This window comes from Xiphophorus hellerii, chromosome 14 (assembly GCF_003331165.1).
Source record: "Xiphophorus hellerii strain 12219 chromosome 14, Xiphophorus_hellerii-4.1, whole genome shotgun sequence".
Taxonomy (NCBI): domain Eukaryota; kingdom Metazoa; phylum Chordata; class Actinopteri; order Cyprinodontiformes; family Poeciliidae; genus Xiphophorus; species Xiphophorus hellerii.
In genome coordinates, this window is record NC_045685.1 from 9,728,418 (window position 1) to 9,746,270 (window position 17,853).

At 35.8% G+C, this 17,853-nt stretch overlaps 1 protein-coding gene across 1 annotated transcript; it reads right to left on the bottom strand.

Annotated features, from left to right (window-relative positions):
- Positions 1–74: 74 nt before the first annotated feature.
- Positions 75–17,654, bottom strand: LOC116733196 (basement membrane-specific heparan sulfate proteoglycan core protein-like). Its single transcript, XM_032583978.1, has 24 exons — positions 17,561–17,654; positions 17,304–17,336; positions 15,439–15,705; positions 14,015–14,287; positions 12,575–12,835; positions 11,151–11,423; positions 9,712–9,972; positions 8,314–8,559; positions 7,752–8,012; positions 6,874–7,137; positions 6,330–6,590; positions 5,798–6,070; positions 4,530–4,784; positions 3,816–4,136; positions 3,001–3,270; positions 2,340–2,591; positions 2,084–2,200; positions 1,944–1,959; positions 1,766–1,872; positions 1,513–1,563; positions 1,181–1,231; positions 1,046–1,102; positions 918–968; positions 75–542 (listed from the first exon to the last, which is right to left on the bottom strand). Exons 1-24 carry the CDS (start codon positions 17,595–17,597, stop codon positions 457–459), a joined length of 4,344 nt encoding a protein of 1,447 aa, XP_032439869.1. The 5' UTR covers positions 17,598–17,654; the 3' UTR covers positions 75–456.
- Positions 17,655–17,853: the final 199 nt, after the last annotated feature.

Sequence of the window (17,853 nt, forward strand, 5' to 3'; positions counted from 1 at the left end):
AAAAAATTCAAATGTCATGGAAAACTTACCTCAGAAAGTAAAAATCATACATTAAATAGATTCATTGCACAGAGTGAGATATTACAAGATTTTATTGCTTGTAATTCTGGGGATTGTGGCTCAAATTTAATGACAAATAAAAGTTTATCTATGCTATGTGCGAAATTAACATCGTTTAAAATTTAGTCAGGCAAAAAAGCTCCTAAGTTACAGAAGTTCATATATCTCACTTTTCCCTCTCGCTACTTTCTCAAAAAGCCTAAATGCAATGTTGCAAATTCTCAAACATGAATTAAATAAAAAGCTGATAGATTATGCTCAAAAACAATATTGATCCTTCATAAGCATGTATATCAAAACTACAAACATCTGGCTATATTTCATTTTATTGTTGAAATGCTTTGTGTTTATAAACGCAGCTTTCTTTACATCCTTATAGCAAAGTTTGTCTCGTATTTAGCAGCTTGAACCAGCTTCGCTTGCGGTATCCATGGCGATTTCTGAATAAACGGCCTCATCTGTTGCTGCAGGACTCCATGTTCCTGCAAACGGAGAGATGGTTTATATTTGTCAAAGTAGTCATTAATAACGACGCCGACATAAGTTTAACATTAAACTAAAAACGGATGAAAGACAAACGTCTCTCTGCATTTCCTTATTATCTGCAGCCGGGAAACTTAGGACTTTAAGTATAAAAATGGATATTAAAATCAACAGTTTATTGGAAAATTTCTGAGGAAGAAATATAACAGATGACAGACAGATGTATGAAACAGACAAACTGTCACGATTCTCCGCCGTGTGTCTGATGTAAAGTTTAGAGGCTAACTCATGCAGATTATGATCGTATGAAGCTGCGCCATGATGTCATGACGATAGATTTCAGTAAGAAGATCAACTATTGTCGCTGATTGTACCTGAATCTCCTGTTCTCAGTACAGAGTAAGAAGTGCGCTCATGAGGCTTCCCTAAAAAAAAACAAGACAAGGTCAAAAGTGTCGAGTCTTATCGTCTCATGCTGTGTTCTGTGTTGATTGGGACTCACTCTTGTGTCCTACGTTCACCACTTCAACGAGACAATATGCAGCACCTTCCGATTCTTCTGCAAATAAAATACAGACGATATGTCAATTACTGAATATCAGGCTCATTACATCATCAATTCTTGGAAAATTAATACCTTCTCCTGCAGTTTCAGGGTATTTAACCGACTCATAGAAATGAGCATCACCTAAAGCATAGAAAGAAAATAAATATAAAAAAATATATATATGTATATATTAAAAGGGTTAAGGAAGGTTTATACACTGTGCTCATCATTCATGAGGTTTCCCTGACAACATAATCCAAAAAAAAAACAATAAATCAAAGTAAATGACGTTCAGTGGTATTTTTTCTACGCTGTGTGTTGTTTGGAAATCACCATCTCTTCTTAAGTTGAATCATATAATACATAACTTACTGATCATTAGGTTCACATTATCATTCAATTTAAAAAAAAAAATACACTACCGTCTCCTGCAGCTTCAGGGGTTTTGACCGACTCATAGAGACCAACATTATCTAAAGAGCAGAAAAAGAAAAGAACTTAAAGGTTCTACTGAACAAACGTAATCAGCAAAGCTAGAAAGATGCATTGTACGTAAACAATTTAATAGGACGACCTTTTTTACCACTTAGTTTTCGTTGTCTGGCATATCAAATTATTGTCTGTCAGTAAAGAGAAATTGATAATACATGTAAATAACTAATATCAAATTCTGACCGTGAACAAGAGCGTTGTAATCATGGCTTCCAGTCTGGTTGACGATGTCGTTTCTGTTGGAGCTCTGATTGCTGCTCTCTGACTGATTGGAGCTGAAACAGAGAAAACTGTGAATTTGAGTCAACAAACTGTTGTTGGTGAATCTCTGGGATGAAATATGGCAAAGTGTGGTACCAACCTGATACACCGTGAATCTGTAAAAGACAATAATTATATTATTTTATTGTTCAAACCGTCATGTAGCTACAACATCAAAATGTGGTTTGATGTTTGATTTAAGAGTTTTTCTGATCAGGTTTGTGAAGAAAACTGTCTGACCTTTGGACCGTCTGCAGCGCCACAACAAGAGCAGGAGAATAATGAGAACGATTCCAACAACTGATCCAACGACCAACATGACAGGAAATGAAGAACTGACAGGACTGGATACAGTTACTGGAAATAAGAAACACATTGAAAAAGAAAGAAATTTGCTGATTTTTATGAGCCTGTTCTCTGTTTGCATAAAAACATGACGTTTCCCCAATAGTATCTTATAAAAATAAAATTCATCAAATATTTTAATCCTCCTCACCTCTAACAGACATCCAGCTCCTTGGTGACTCTTTTCCTGAATGTTGACATTTGTAGAAACCTTCATCTGACTTTGACACTGCAGAGATATTCAGCTCCTCTCTGCTGTCATTATTGATGAGTTTATTATTGTGATAGAAAAATACATTGGAGAGAAGTTTTTGTTTTTTATCTCTGCAGATCAGAGTAACAGGATCTCCTTCAGTCACAGGATGAACAGGGCTCACCAGGATAACACCATAACGATAATCATCTGTAAAACATATAATATCACATTTCAGAAGTGATTTTTAGAAATGGAGGTTACAGAGGAACATCAGTTAAAAATAATCAAGTACAAAGCAGTTTTTTCTTTTGCCAAGATTTAACACTCAATTTCAAGTCAAATGAAAAAATACCTAAATGTGAATTGTGTCACTTTCTGCACATATAAAGTAGAGAAAAGTTGTAACTATACAAGACTTTTGAAAATGAAAATGATATTTTTATTTTCAAGTTTTGACAGTCATTATTATGGATTCCTAACTAAAAGTAAACAAATTAATGTCAATAATAATAAATTGGTTTCAGTGAACAGTGTACTGGGATGAAGAGAGAGTAAAGATTTAGATTTTTTTTGATATACAAAGAGTGTAAGAACAGTACTAGAAATCATAACCTACCCTGTACAGTGATGTTCACTGCATTGCTGAACTCTCCTGATCCAGACTCACACCAGTACACTCTACTATCAGACCAGTACATGTCGATGGTACATGTAGATCCAGTCATTCTCCCCCAGTTTGAGCAGGTAACGTCTGACAGTCCGTCTGTTTCTGTAAACATCTTCACTCTCCAGTCAGTAGAGTTTCCTTTACAGGTCAGTGTGACAGATTCAGACATAAAGTGTTGAACTCTGTCAGGACTCACAGTGAGAGAAGCTGCTGCTGAACCTGAAAAACAAAATAAATTTTTAAAGATTTTACTTCAACACAAAATTATGTATACAATGTTTTACTTCACATGATTAAGGTATTACTTTTATACAGAAAACCAGAACATTTAAACAACTAAATGAAGTTAACGCATAAATCATACTTAAATTATTTTAATAATTGCAATATCACTTAAACTATTTAGACAGGCATCTATCCAAGCATTCAGAAATATATCATTAAGGAAGGTATTGATATATTTCTGATTTCTATACATCATAAATCAGAGGTATAACTTCATACAGAACTCAAAACCTTCACTGGTTCCTTCTAGTTGCAAGGAACCAAAGCTGTGCAGTTTGTCATCCTGTCCAATATTTTACCAATCAAGCAAACAATCTAGAAATCTATCCAGAGTCTTAAGCTCATGAACTATAGTTGTGCATATCGGATACTGAATATCAGAATTATATTACTAAGGGAAGACGCTGCAATTTTTACATAACATTTGATGAAAGTTAGACCATTGAGAGAGAAAGAAAGAAAGAAACAAACAAACTGACCTGCAGACCAGACAAACTTTAGTTCACTGTAATCAGTGTAAAACTTTGGTTCTCCTCTTCCTGCTCTGCACACAAATCCTGCTGTGTGAGTCGGTCCATTAATGATGAAGGAGTTCTGCTCAGTCCCATTGGTGCTGCCAGGCAGCAGCTCATAGCTGTAGAATGGTCGATAGTTTTGCTGGGATATATCAGGAACAGTTTTAAACCAGAAGAACCTCCATCCTGCTGATTGATGCTTCAAACCCTCACAGCTCAGAGTCACTGAGGCTCCAGGATTCGGCCATGATGGAGACACAGAGAGGACAGGCTGAGGTTTGGATGCTGGAGAGAGAGAGAGAGATTTGGTCACAAAAATGCTATTTTGAATTAAATTTCTAGTGTTGGAGTAAAACTTTCCTCTGATGGCTGAGAGATGATGAGCGCTAGCACCATGACTGAATTATGAATACATTTCATGTAACTGTTTACACAAGTCACTGATTTTTAATGACTTGTCATGTGAATGAGCTTAGCATAGCAGAACATGGACAAAGATTTGTTCACATTTGTCATGGAAATGCAGCTACTCATTGTAACCTGCAGTAAAAGTTGATTCTCAGTTTTTGATATGCATGAAAGTATAAACATACTTACACACATATAGAAATATTTCATTAAAAATTGATATTTGCTAGTAAAACCCCTATAAACATAATTCATACATGGTGAACTCACATAACACTGTTAATGTGATGACTCCCCACTCTGTGAAGGTGAAACTGTCTCTTCTTCCTCTGCAGCTATAATATCCTCTGCCATCAGCAGTGATCATGAATTCACTGGATGTTGGAGAGTTTATATTGGTTGGTCTCCATTCATACGTCCACTGAGTTCCTCCATCATCCTGGATCTCACATCTCAGAGTGACTCTCTCTCCTCTGTAGATCTTTGCCCAATTGGGATGTTGGATCACAGTTGGTGTAATGGGAACTGATCACATAAGAAACAGAGAGCAGATATTTCCATTCACCAAATAAAGAGACACATACACATTATTTACCAACGTCTGAAATCAAATCAGACCAAACTTCTCTGGTTTTAATTTAGTTACAATTAATAAAATTATTTCTATTTGCTAAATGCCAGAAAACTTAGCAAAAATATCTTTTGGAGGATTTTTTTTTGTTTTTTGTAGCTTTTGACGCTCCAATCATGTCAATCATGAAAGCAGTGAGGTTCAGGTGTGGCCCTAAAACACACCCACAGGTGTGTCTTCAATTAACTCAAATGTGTCATTTAAACTATCAGAAGTTTGTGGAGGGAAACACAAAAGCTTTGACCCAAACCAGACAGTTTAAGAGACAATTATCCACAATACTGAAAAAAGGTATATACATTCTGGATTCAAAGATAACTACAAAAAACATCTCAAATGTGCTCATTACGTTTTTATTTCTTTTCTCATTTAGCAAATAGAAATAATTTTGGTTGTTCTAATTGACCTAAAATAAGAAAATGTTGATTTAACTTAATTCACTGAGAAAACAATTTTAATGACTTTTGATCCAGTGAATGTGAATATCTGTCTTCAACAGTAGGTGTCTAATATCTCTCATTATAACTGACAAAATAAAATGATCACTGGTAGAGAACGATAAAACAAAACATAGCAGTATTAGACATATAACATGCACTTCCTATAAATTACTGACATACAGTCAGAATGTTGGACTGTATTCATTACATAATCACATTTGTGACAGTTTCTCCATCAAACAGACAAACGTTGCTGCAGTAAATCCTCCTACATTAATATCAACATAGAAATTCATAGTCTGGCTTAAATATCTGACAACATGAACAGGAGCAAATTTTCTGCTTTCAGGCGTCATTAGATGGAGTTACAGATGATGATCATCACACTGGAGTCATAATGTTTTTAACACCACTGATGAACAAAGAAGCATTAAAGATGTTTCATTTCACAATAAAGACAAGTTTACCTGTTTTCTGAATAGTGACCTCTCTGCTGGTTTCAGTATAGAAAACTGGATCTCCTCTTCCTCCTCTGCAGCTGTACTCTCCTCCCTCTGAGATGGAGAGGACTCCATCCGATTCATTGGTTCTGATGGGCTGAGCTGTAGAAGATTTGGACTCCAGTCTGAACCAGTCAAACTTCCAGCCAACACCGATGTTTATAAAGCAGGTCAGTGTTACACTGCCCCCTGCTGGTATGATGTTAGCACTTGCAGTTAGTGAGGCTTTGGGTCGATTTGCTGGTTGAAACAAACAGAAACAAGACAACCTTTAGAAAGTGGCTTGTTTGAGGAAACAAACTGTTCAGATCAATCAAACTTTAACTTCTGAGTCACTTATGCTGTTTGATGTTTAACGCTTCCTGGCCAAGTTATTGTTGAAAATTAGAATTTGTTCCCAATCAATTTAAATGACAAAGAAAAAAGTTTAAGAACTATTCTTTTACTGTTGTCTGGTGTTCTAGGATTGTGTGAATGAGGACGTTTCTGTCAGACTTACAGTTCACTGTCAGTTTAAATTCAGAGCTCCAGTCTGATCTCTGATTGCCTTTACTAGCCTTACACCAGTAGCTCCCACTGTCAGACTCAGAGACGCTGCTGATCTTGTATTCATTGGATGTTGGAGATTTTCTGTTGCTTGGACTCCATTCATACGTCCACTGAGTTCCTTCATCATCCTGCATCTCACATCTCAGAGTGACCGTCTCTCCTCTGAATACGACAGGCCAGCTGGGATGCCGGTTCACAGTCGGCCCAGACACTAAAATGAATAATATTCAATTAGAAGACAGAAATTTATATTGAGCAAAAAAGGGAAAATGCTTAATTCTTATAGATTACAATTAGCACCTTCATTAATTGGTGATATGCAAATAAAACATTTTGTGTTTTGTTTCTGACAAAGCAAGAAAAAACATGTAATATTTTAAGGTGAACCACAAACGGAGCACAATGAACAGTAATAAAACTTGACTAATAAACAGATCAAAGATTTTAAAACTGCTTTTTTTGTTTGTTTTATTACAGAATAGAACTAAACTCACCAATTTTCTGAACGTTACTTTTTTCAGTATAGAAAACTGGATCTCCTCTTCCTCCTCTGCAGCTGTACTCTCCTCCCTCTGAGATGGAGAGGACTCCATCCGATTCATTGGTTCTGATGGGCTGAGCTGTAGAAGACTTGGACTCCAGTCTGAACCAGTCAACCTTCCAGCCAACACCGATGTCCATAAAGCAGGTCAGTCTTACACTGCCCCCTGCTGGTATGATGTTAGCACTTGCTTTTATTGAGGCTTTGGGTCGATTTGCTGGTTGAAACAAACAGAAACAAGACAACCTTTAGAAAGTGGCTTGTTTGAGGAAACAAACTGTTCAGATCAATCAAACTTTAACTTCTGAGTCACTTATGCTGTTTGATGTTTAACGCTTCCTGGCCAAGTTATTGTTGAAAATTAGAATTTGTTCCCAATCAATTTACCTGATTAAAAAAAAAGTTTAAGAACTATTCTTTCAAGAACCAGTATTTGGAAGCGTGACTAGAACCGACTGAACGGCTTCCTTCACTTCCTCTGCTTCCATTGCTAAAACTACAGACAGAGTACATTTTTAAAACAACGCAGAAAATCGACATCATCGTTCAGAACTTCTTCTGTTCGCTGATTGGCCCAGTAGAAATTCTACTGGAGAAAATCCAAGTCAATGGGAGAAAGCCCAGACAGAGCACTGAAGAGAGATTAGAACTGAGCAGAATTGTGTAGGAAGGCAATGGCCAGGCTAACATAAAATAGCCTAAAACTGATACATATTATTTCTGATTTACCATTTCACATGAGAACTAAAGCAGATGTGAGGAGTTTTGCATCCAAAAATGTTGTCTGGTGTTCTAGGATTGTGTGAATGAGGATGTTTCTGTCAGACTTACAGTTCACTGTCAGTTTAAAGGGAAAGCTCCAGCCTGATCTCTGATAGCCTTTCCTAGCCAAACACCTGTAGCTCCCACTGTCAGACTCAGAGACGCTGCTGATCCTGTATTCATTGGATGTTGGAGATTTTCTGTTGCTTGGACTCCATTCATACGTCCACTGAGTTCCTTCATCATCCTGCATCTCACATCTCAGAGTGACCGTCTCTCCTCTGAATACGACAGGCCAGCTGGGATGCTGGTTCACAGTCGGCCCAGACACTAAAATGAATAATATTCAGTCAGAAGACAGAAACTTATATTGAGCAATAAATGGAAAATGCTTAATTCTTATAGATTACAATTAGCACCTTCATTAATTGGTGATATGCAAATAAGACATTTTGTGTTTTGTTTCTGACAAAGCAAGAAAAAACAACATGTAATAATTTAAGGTGAACCACAAACGGAAAACAATGAGCAGTAATAAAACTTGACCAATAAACAGATCAAAGATTTAAAACAGCTTTTTGTTTGTTTTATTACAGAATAGAACTAAACTCACCAATATTCTGAACGTTACTTTTTTCAGTATGAAAAACTGGATCTCCTCTTCCTCCTCTGCAGCTGTACTCTCCTCCCTTTGAGACACTGATGACGCTGTTTTTATGACTGCTTCCTCTGAACTGATCTACAGAATATTGTTGATCATTTCTGAACCAGTCAAACTTCCAGTCATCAGATTCGTCCACAGAGCAGCTCAGTGTTATGCTGCCCCCTGGTGGTATGATTGTTCTGTCTGCTGTCAGTTTGGCTCTGGGTTCATCTGCTGCGGTTTTTAAATAAAAAAAAGAAAACAAAGGAAAATCATATTAGTGACCATTCTTTGCTTGGTTATTTCTCTGTTTAAGGCGGTTTCTCTGTTTTGCCTTTTGTGATCATTTATTATTAACATGTACAATGCTTATTAGGAAAGATTACATTATTGCCAGACAAGGGGAAAATACGTCGTTGCAAAAAGGAAACTCAAAAAAATTGCAAACATATGAAATACAGTCTTAAAACAAGAAAATATGACATAGGAAACAGCAATGCATTTCGATTCACAAGCAAACTAACGGGCCGGTTTCTGGATCACGTGATACGGCCCGATTGCGAGGCTTCAAACTGTAGTGGCCATTGTTTGTCAAACCAAACAAAGTTCCATTCGCCACTATGAGGCACTGGGGTCCAGATTCTTCACGCAGGCAACAGAATGTTCACTGTCCAAACTTGTTTTGTTGTTCTGGATGATTTATTTTGTTTCAGCAAAACACTTACAGAGTTTAAACCTTTTCTTGTTTTCAGGCTACCTCGCTTGCTCTGTTGCTCTGGTAAAAACCATAGGCCCCAAAGCCAAATGCCTGCTTGTCTTTACCAGACCCCTACACTTATAGAAGTGGATTGATCCACCTCGCTTCCTGTCTTTAGAAAACGAATAAATAAGAACAAATAATAAAAACAAAAGATAAATAGAATCGACAATTATTAACCTGCAAATAATACAAAAACTAGAAATGTAAGAATAAACTAACAAAATTCAAATGCATAAAGAAATAAAGAATAAATAGCTCCAACAAACGTCACCGCCCGTTTCTGCACCACAAGCCTCGATACCCGATTCACAAAAATCCTCATTGATTAGTCGATACACAATAAATCACAGAAGATGACTTACTTCAGAAAAAACAAAGCTATTTTTAACACATTTAACCATCTTAAAATGTTGAGTATTGCTTAGTACAACATTAAATTTATGATTAAAGAATTAAAGTTGTGGCTTAAAAGTAAATTGCAGAGTTACTTTGTAATATTTACTTCAGTGACATGTAGTTGTTTTTATTTATCTTCCATGTTTTTCTTTTGCTTGTAGTCAGAAATAACAGAAAATCATGGTTTTATATTAAATCCAAACAATATAAAGCTTCTAAATCAGACTCACGTCTCATTGTCAGTGTGACGGCATCGCTCCATTCTGTTAGCTGATGATCTCCTCTAGCCATACAGCTGTACTGTCCACTGTGAAATTCATCAACTGTAATGGTCCTGTATTCACCAGATCTTCTGTGAACGTTTCCATTGTTTCTTTTCCATTCATACGTCCACTCAGTTCCTCCTTCATGGATCTCACATCTCAGAGTGACTTTCTCTCCACTATATACAACAGTCCGATTGGGTTGTAGGATCACAGTCGGCTTGGAAACTATTCAACAAAAACAAAACAATTTTCAACAGGAAAACAGACAGAAATATTATGTGGGTTGTTTGATTGTGTGATATGAAGGTAAAACAAGGTTTGCTTTGTTTTCTTCTGATATAAACCTAAAATCTAAATCAAATCAAATTTTATTTGTATAGTACATTTCAGCAGCAAGGCATTTCAAAGTGCTTTACATCATATCAAACACAGAAACACAATGCAATATAGAATCAACAATCAAAACATGACATTAAGTCAAGTTCCATCATTAAATTAGTAATTGATTACATTTCAAATACAATCCTAAACAGGTGGGTTTTTAGTAGAGATTTAAAGGAAGTCAGTGTTTCAGCTGTTTTACAGTTTTCTGGAAGTTTGTTCCAAATTTGTGGTGCATAGATGCTGAAAGCTGCTTCTCCTCTTTTGGTTCTGGTTCTGGGGATGCAGAGCAGAACCAGAACCAGAAGACCTGAGAGGTCTGGAAGGTTGATACAATAAGAGCAGATCTTTAATGTATTGTGTTGCTGAGCCGTTCAGTGATTTATAAACTAACAACAGTATTTTAAAGTCTATTCTTTGAGCTACAGGGAGCCAGTGGAGGGACTTTAAAACTGGTGTTATGTGCTCTATCTTCCTGGTTTTAGTGAGAACTTAGTGTAGAAATAAATAAACACAAGAATAACCCAATAGTAGAGTCCTCATCATGGGACTAACAGAATAGCTTAAACAAACACATTTGTAATTAAAATAACCATATTAGTGTATTTTTTTAATTACACTAATACACTAATTCTAAGATGTTACACATCTTAGCTAAAGTACTTCTGGATTAAAATCCAGTAACAAAGACGAGCATATGAACTCTAAATGACTTCAAAATCTAATTGATCAAACCTTCAGTATTATAAATAGAAAGATGCAGCAAAAAGGGTTTAAACTTGAAACTGAAGATACTGAAGATGAAAGAAAACTCAAAATGTATCAATTAAACTTTATAACTTGAACAGAAACATTTCATTTTGCACTCTGCAAATGGAGTTACAATCATATAAATACTGTTTTACTGATGCTTGTTGTTATCATTGGGATTGCACTTTGGCTTCCATAAAAAAGCAACTGATAAACGAATATTAGATTTGAAGAAAGATTGTTATTTTATTACAGAAAAAGAAGAAACTCACTGGTTTTCAGAACTAAGACGTCTTCGCTTTTTTCTGTTTGAAAAACTGGATCTCCTCTTCCTCCTCTGCAGCTGTACACACCTCCCTCTGAGACACTGATGACACTGTATGGTTCACTGCTTCCTCTGAACTGATCTGCAGAATATTGTTGATAATTTCTGAACCAGTCAAACTTCCAGTCATCAGATTCGTCCACAGAGCAGCTCAGTGTTATTCTGCCCCCTGCTGGTATGATTGTTCTGTCTGCTGTCAGTTTGGCTCTGGGTTCATCTGCTGCGGTTTTTAAATTAAAAAAGAAAACAAAGGAAAATCATATTAGTGACCATTCTTTGCTTGGTTATTTATCTGTTTAAGGCGGTTTCTCTGTTTTGCTTTTTGTGATCATTTATTATTAACATGTACAATGCTTATTAGGAAAGATTACATTATTGCCAGACAAGGGGAAAATACGTCGTTGCAAAAAGGAAACTCAAAAAAATTGCAAACATATGAAATACAGTCTTAAAACAAGAAAATATGACATAGGAAACAGCAATGCATTTCGATTCACAAGCAAACTAACGGGCCGGTTTCTGGATCACGTGATACGGCCCGATTGCGAGGCTTCAAACTGTAGTGGCCATTGTTTGTCAAACCAAACAAAGTTCCATTCGCCACTATGAGGCACTGGGGTCCAGATTCTTCACGCAGGCAACAGAATGTTCACTGTCCAAACTTGTTTTGTTGTTCTGGATGATTTATTTTGTTTCAGCAAAACACTTACAGAGTTTAAACCTTTTCTTGTTTTCAGGCTACCTCGCTTGCTCTGTTGCTCTGGTAAAAACCATAAGCCCCAAACCCAAATGCCTGCTTGTCTTTACCAGACCCCTACACTTATAGAAGTGGATTGATCCACCTCACTTCCTGTCTTTAGAAAACGAATAAATAAGAACAAATAATAAAAACAAAAGATAAATAGAATCAACAATTATTAACCTGCAAATAATACAAAAACTAGAAATGTAAGAATAAACTAACAAAATTCAAATGCATAAAGAAATAAAGAATAAATAGCTCCAACAAACGTCACCGCCCGTTTCTGCACCACAAGCCTCGATACCCGATTCACAAAAATCCTCATTGATTATTCGATACATGATAAATCACAGAAGATGATTTACTTCAGGAAAAACAAAAGCTATTTTTAACACATTTAACCATCTTAAAATGTTGAGTATTGCTTAGTACAACATTAAATTTATGATTAAAGAATTAAAGTTGTGGCTTAACAGTAAATTGCAGATTACTTTGTAATATTTACTTCAGTGACATGTAGCTGTTTTTATTTATCTCCCATGTTTTTCTTTTGCTTGTAGTCAGAAATAACAGAAAATCATGGTTTTATATTAAATCCAAACAATATAAAGCTTCTAAATCAGACTCACGTCTCACTGTCAGTGTGACGGCATCGCTCCATTCTGTTAGCTGATGATCTCCTCTAGCCATACAGCTGTACTGTCCACTGTGAAATTCATCAACTGTAATGGTCCTGTATTCACCAGATCTTCTGTGAACGTTTCCATTGTTTCTTTTCCATTCATACGTCCACTCAGTTCCTCCTTCATGGATCTCACATCTCAGAGTGACTTTCTCTCCACTATATACAACAGTCCGATTGGGTTGTAGGATCACAGTCGGCTTGGAAACTATTCAACAAAAACAAAACAATTTTCAACAGGAAAACAGACAGAAATATTATGTGGGTTGTTTGATTGTGTGATATGAAGGTAAAACAAGGTTTGCTTTGTTTTCTTTTGATATAAACCTAAAATCTAAATCAAATCAAATTTTATTTGTATAGTACATTTCAGCAGCAAGGCATTTCAAAGTGCTTTACATCATATCAAACACAGAAACACAATGCAATATAGAATCAACAATCAAAACATGACATTAAGTCAAGTTCCATCATTAAATTAGTAATTGATCACATTTCAAATACAATCCTAAACAGGTGGGTTTTTAGTAGAGATTTAAAGGAAGTCAGTGTTTCAGCTGTTTTACAGTTTTCTGGAAGTTTGTTCCAAATTTGTGGTGCATAGATGCTGAAAGCTGCTTCTCCTCGTTTGGTTCTGGTTCTGGGGATGCAGAGCAGAACCAGAACCAGAAGACCTGAGAGGTCTGGAAGGTTGATACAATAAGAGCAGATCTTTAATGTATTGTGGTGCTGAGCCGTTCAGTGATTTATAAACTAACAACAGTATTTTAAAGTCTATTCTTTGAGCTACAGGGAGCCAGTGGAGGGACTTTAGAACTGGTGTTATGTGCTCTATCTTCCTGGTTTTAGTGAGAACTTAGTGTAGAAATAAATAAACACTAAGAATAACCCAATAGTAGAGTCCTCATCATGGGACAAACAGAATAGCTTAAACAAACACATTTGTAATTAAAATAACCATATTAGTGTATTTTTTTAATTACACTAATACAGTAATTCTAAGATGTTACACATCTTAGCTAAAGTACATCTGGATTAAAATCCAGTAACAAAGACGAGCATATGAACTCTAAATGACTTCAAAATCTAATTGATCAAACCTTCAGTATTATAAATAGAAAGATGCAGCAAAAAGGGTTTAAACTTGAAACTGAAGATACTGAAGGTGAAAGAAAACTCAAAATGTATCAATTAAACTTTATAACTTGAACAGAAACATTTCATTTTGCACTCTGCAAATGGAGTCACAATCATATAAATACTGTTTTACTGATGCTTGTTGTTATCATTGGGATTGCACTTTGGCTTCCATAAAAAAGCAACTGATAAACGAATATTAGATTTGAAGAAAGATTGTTATTTTATTACAGAAAAAGAAGAAACTCACTGGTTTTCAGAACTAAGACGTCTTCGCTTTTTTCTGTTTGAAAAACTGGATCTCCTCTTCCTCCTCTGCAGCTGTAAACACCTTCATCTGAGACACTGATGACTCTGTTTGGATCACTGGTTCCTCTGAACTGATCTGCAGAATATTGTTGATAATTTCTGAACCAGTCAAACTTCCAGTTATCAGATTCGTCCACAGAGCAGCTCAGTGTTATTCTGCCCCCTGCTGGTATGATTGCTCTGACTGCTGTCAGTTTGGCTCTGGGTTTATCTGCTGCGGTTTTTAAATTAAAAAAGAAAACAAAGGAAAATCATATTAGTGACCATTCTTTGCTTGGTTATTTATCTGTTTAAGGCGGTTTCTCTGTTTTGCTTTTTGTGATCATTTATTATTAACATGTACAATGCTTATTAGGAAAGATTACATTATTGCCAGACAAGGGGAAAATACGTCGTTGCAAAAAGGAAACTCAAAAAAATTGCAAACATATGAAATACAGTCTTAAAACAAGAAAATATGACAGAGGAAACAGCAATGCATTTCGATTCACAAGCAAACTAACGGGCCGGTTTCTGGATCACGTGATACGGCCCGATTGCGAGGCTTCAAACTGTAGTGGCCATTGTTTGTCAAACCAAACAAAGTTCCATTCGCCACTATGAGGCACTGGGGTCCAGATTCTTCATGCAGGCAACAGAATGTTCACTGTCCAAACTTGTTTTGTTGTTCTGGATGATTTATTTTGTTTCAGCAAAACACTTACAGAGTTTAAACCTTTTCTTGTTTTCAGGCTACCTCGCTTGCTCTGTTGCTCTGGTAAAAACCATAAGCCCCAAACCCAAATGCCTGCTTGTCTTTACCAGACCCCTACACTTATAGAAGTGGATTGATCCACCTCACTTCCTGTCTTTAGAAAACAAATAATTAAGAACAAATAAGAAAAACAAAAGTTAAATAGAATCGACAATTATTAACCTGCAAATCATACAAAAACTAGAAATGTAAGAATAAACTAGCAAAATTCAAATGCATAAAGAAATAAAGAATAAATAGCTCCAACAAACGTCACCGCCCGTTTCTGCACCACAAGCCTCGATACCCGATTCACAAAAATCCTCATTGATTAGTCGATACACGATAAATCACAGAAGATGACTTACTTCAGAAAAAACAAAAGCTATTTTTAACACATTTAACCATCTTAAAATGTTGAGTATTGCTTAGTACAACATTAAATTTATGATTAAAGAATTAAAGTTGTGGCTTAACAGTAAATTACAGAGTTACTTTGTAATATTTACTTCAGTGACATGTAGCTGGTTTTATTTATCTCCCATGTTTTCTTTTGCTTGTAGTCAGAAATAACCGAAAATCATGGTTTTATATTAAATCCAAACAATATAAAACTTCTAAATCAGACTCACGTCTCACTGTCAGTGTGACGGCATCGCTCCATTCTGTTAGCTGATGACCTCCTCTAGCTATACAGCTGTACTGTCCACTGTTGGTGTCAGAGACTCTGTTGATTCTGTATTCCTTGGATCTTTTTTCAGTGTTTCCATTGTTTCTTTTCCATTCATACGTCCACTGAGTTCTTCCTCCTGCTCTCCAGATCTCACATCTCAGAGTGACTTTCTCTCCACTATATACAAAAGGTCCACTGGGTTGTAGGATCACAGTCGGCTTGGAAACTATTCAACAAAAACAAAACAATTTTCATCTAAAAAACTGACAAATACAGTATATCCTTTGGATTAACACTATTGTTCCTATGCATGATACGTACAGTATGTCAATAATGTTTGCTTTGTTACTTAAGCAAACATTTTCTGGCTGAATATTTAATAAATCAAAAGTACAATTTTATAGAAACTATTTCAATTTCTGAGCTCATAAACTCCATGGAATATTTTTTTATTTTACAAACATGTTAATTGTATTCTCTAACTCAAAGACAGCAATAGTAATTTTAAAAATAAAGTTAGGAAACAATAAAACAGGAATGTTGTCATGACTGTTAGACCTAAATCACAATCATTCATAATTATCAGGTGAAATAGTTTTGGATTTTGAAGTGTCAGGAAAAGACATCTGACATTGACCATCTGTCTGTGCATCAGAGAAAGTCCTGAGTGATCTCAGAAACTATGATAATGATAATAATAATTTTATAACACTAAATATCTGTGCCACATCATAGATTTTTGTGTTAGGTCAAAAGTAAAAGTGGACCAATCCTTTTTTTTTCTCTGGGGTCACTAGGGAGAGTTGGTTTATTTCAGGTTGTTCTGCTTTCCTCTCAAAAACCTTCATTTGTGAACAGAACAGTTGCATCGATTCTGACTAACACTTTGATCAACATGATGAAGTTTGCATCATCAACCCGGGGTATTTTTGCAGAACAAACAGAGTAATTTAGACGAGGGAGCTGTTGGAGCTCTTTCTCTAAATGGACATTCTACTGAAATATCAACAGGAGTATTTTTTTCATTTTCAACTTCAGCAAATTACAAGAGATGTGTGTTTAAAAATAAAAAAACAACTGTGGAATAAATGCTGCTCTTCAGGCCTGGATTTGTCATTTTCCGATTAGCAGCTGGAGCTTAATTAACTTATTTGGACCAAACAGTATAACATATGAGGATGCCTTAATGCTTAAGCTAACAATCACAATTGCAAATTGTGGAACAGATGGATGAAATTGTGACAAATTTGTGCAATGCATGATAAGATTCAATAAGCATCAATTGAGCATCAATAGTGAGTAAAACAGATTTTTGTTCAATTTTGTGTGTTTGTGCCGTACTGGCTGCAGTATTTTGACAAGAATGTGAAGTTTGGATCGTTGAGCTCAGTTTCTATTCCTACAGGTTGTTTTGATACGGTTGCCATGTTGACTTTTCAGTAATGGACGGACAGATCTCCTACAAACTGGTTAGTTTAGAAATGTAAAGTTAGCTTTGTTCTTTTAGTCACAGCGTGAAACTTAAGTGGTAAAAAAAAAAAAACACTTTGTTTTAGGCGCTGGTGAGTTTCTGTGGTGGTTATGGTCGGTACATTGGGTTTTAGTTGACAACCAGAAGGGGAAAGCCGAACTATAAAATAACATCTAGTCACTGGTTTTTAGTTTACTTTCACTTGCTTATAAATTTGTACTTATACTTAAAAGGGCTGCAACGCTACACAAAACATTATACTAACTGTATTAAAATGAAAAATAAGATAAAATAATTAACATCAATAAATTACATAAGCTGAATGAGGAAAGATAATAAAATGTATTTCTCACCTTGAGTGTTTCCATAAAAGACCACACAGAGCACTGAAACAAAGATAAACTTCTTCAGAAGATACATTTCTATCAAACTGACGCAGTTAGTGATATTACATTTAAACATTCGTATTTTTACATGTGAAGAGCTTTTTCATTAACTCAAATTACCTAACTGGGTGATTTAAAATGTTGTTTTAAGTGCCAGAGGAACATGTTCAACCAGTTTTACACTTTTGTACAAAATGCCAACAGAAACTCAGTAATTTACTTACCGAAGAAGCTCAGGCTCAGTAGCAGCTCCTTCCCCATCTTCACATACAGACCAAATGCGAGGTCTGCCTGACTACCAGGGTGTCGACTGTCGGTTTCCTCCCCGCTTTGATGTCAGCAGTTATCAGAAGCCGTTACGTTTCCTGTCCGCTGCATGTTCGCATGTTTCATGTGCAAAGATCCTTTAAAAAAAACATTCAACCAAAGTTGCAAAGGTGGAAGTTGAAATAGGTGATGTGGATTTCTGCACATGCATGGATTTGTGGTGCAAAAATGATTAAAGAGAGCTTATTCT

What these genes read in the sequence shown, in the direction of transcription:
- LOC116733196 (XM_032583978.1), bottom strand. Translation starts at nt 17,597, where the DNA reads ATGGGGAAGGAGCTGCTACTGAGCCTGAGCTTCTTCG. An exon ending in CGTCTTAGTTCTGAAAACCA is followed by an intron (nt 9,973 to 11,150) that starts GTGAGTTTCTTC and finishes TTTGTTGAATAG; the next exon opens with TTTCCAAGCCGACTGTGATC. An exon ending in GAGCTGGATGTCTGTTAGAG is followed by an intron (nt 2,201 to 2,339) that starts GTGAGGAGGATT and finishes TCTTATTTCCAG; the next exon opens with TAACTGTATCCAGTCCTGTC.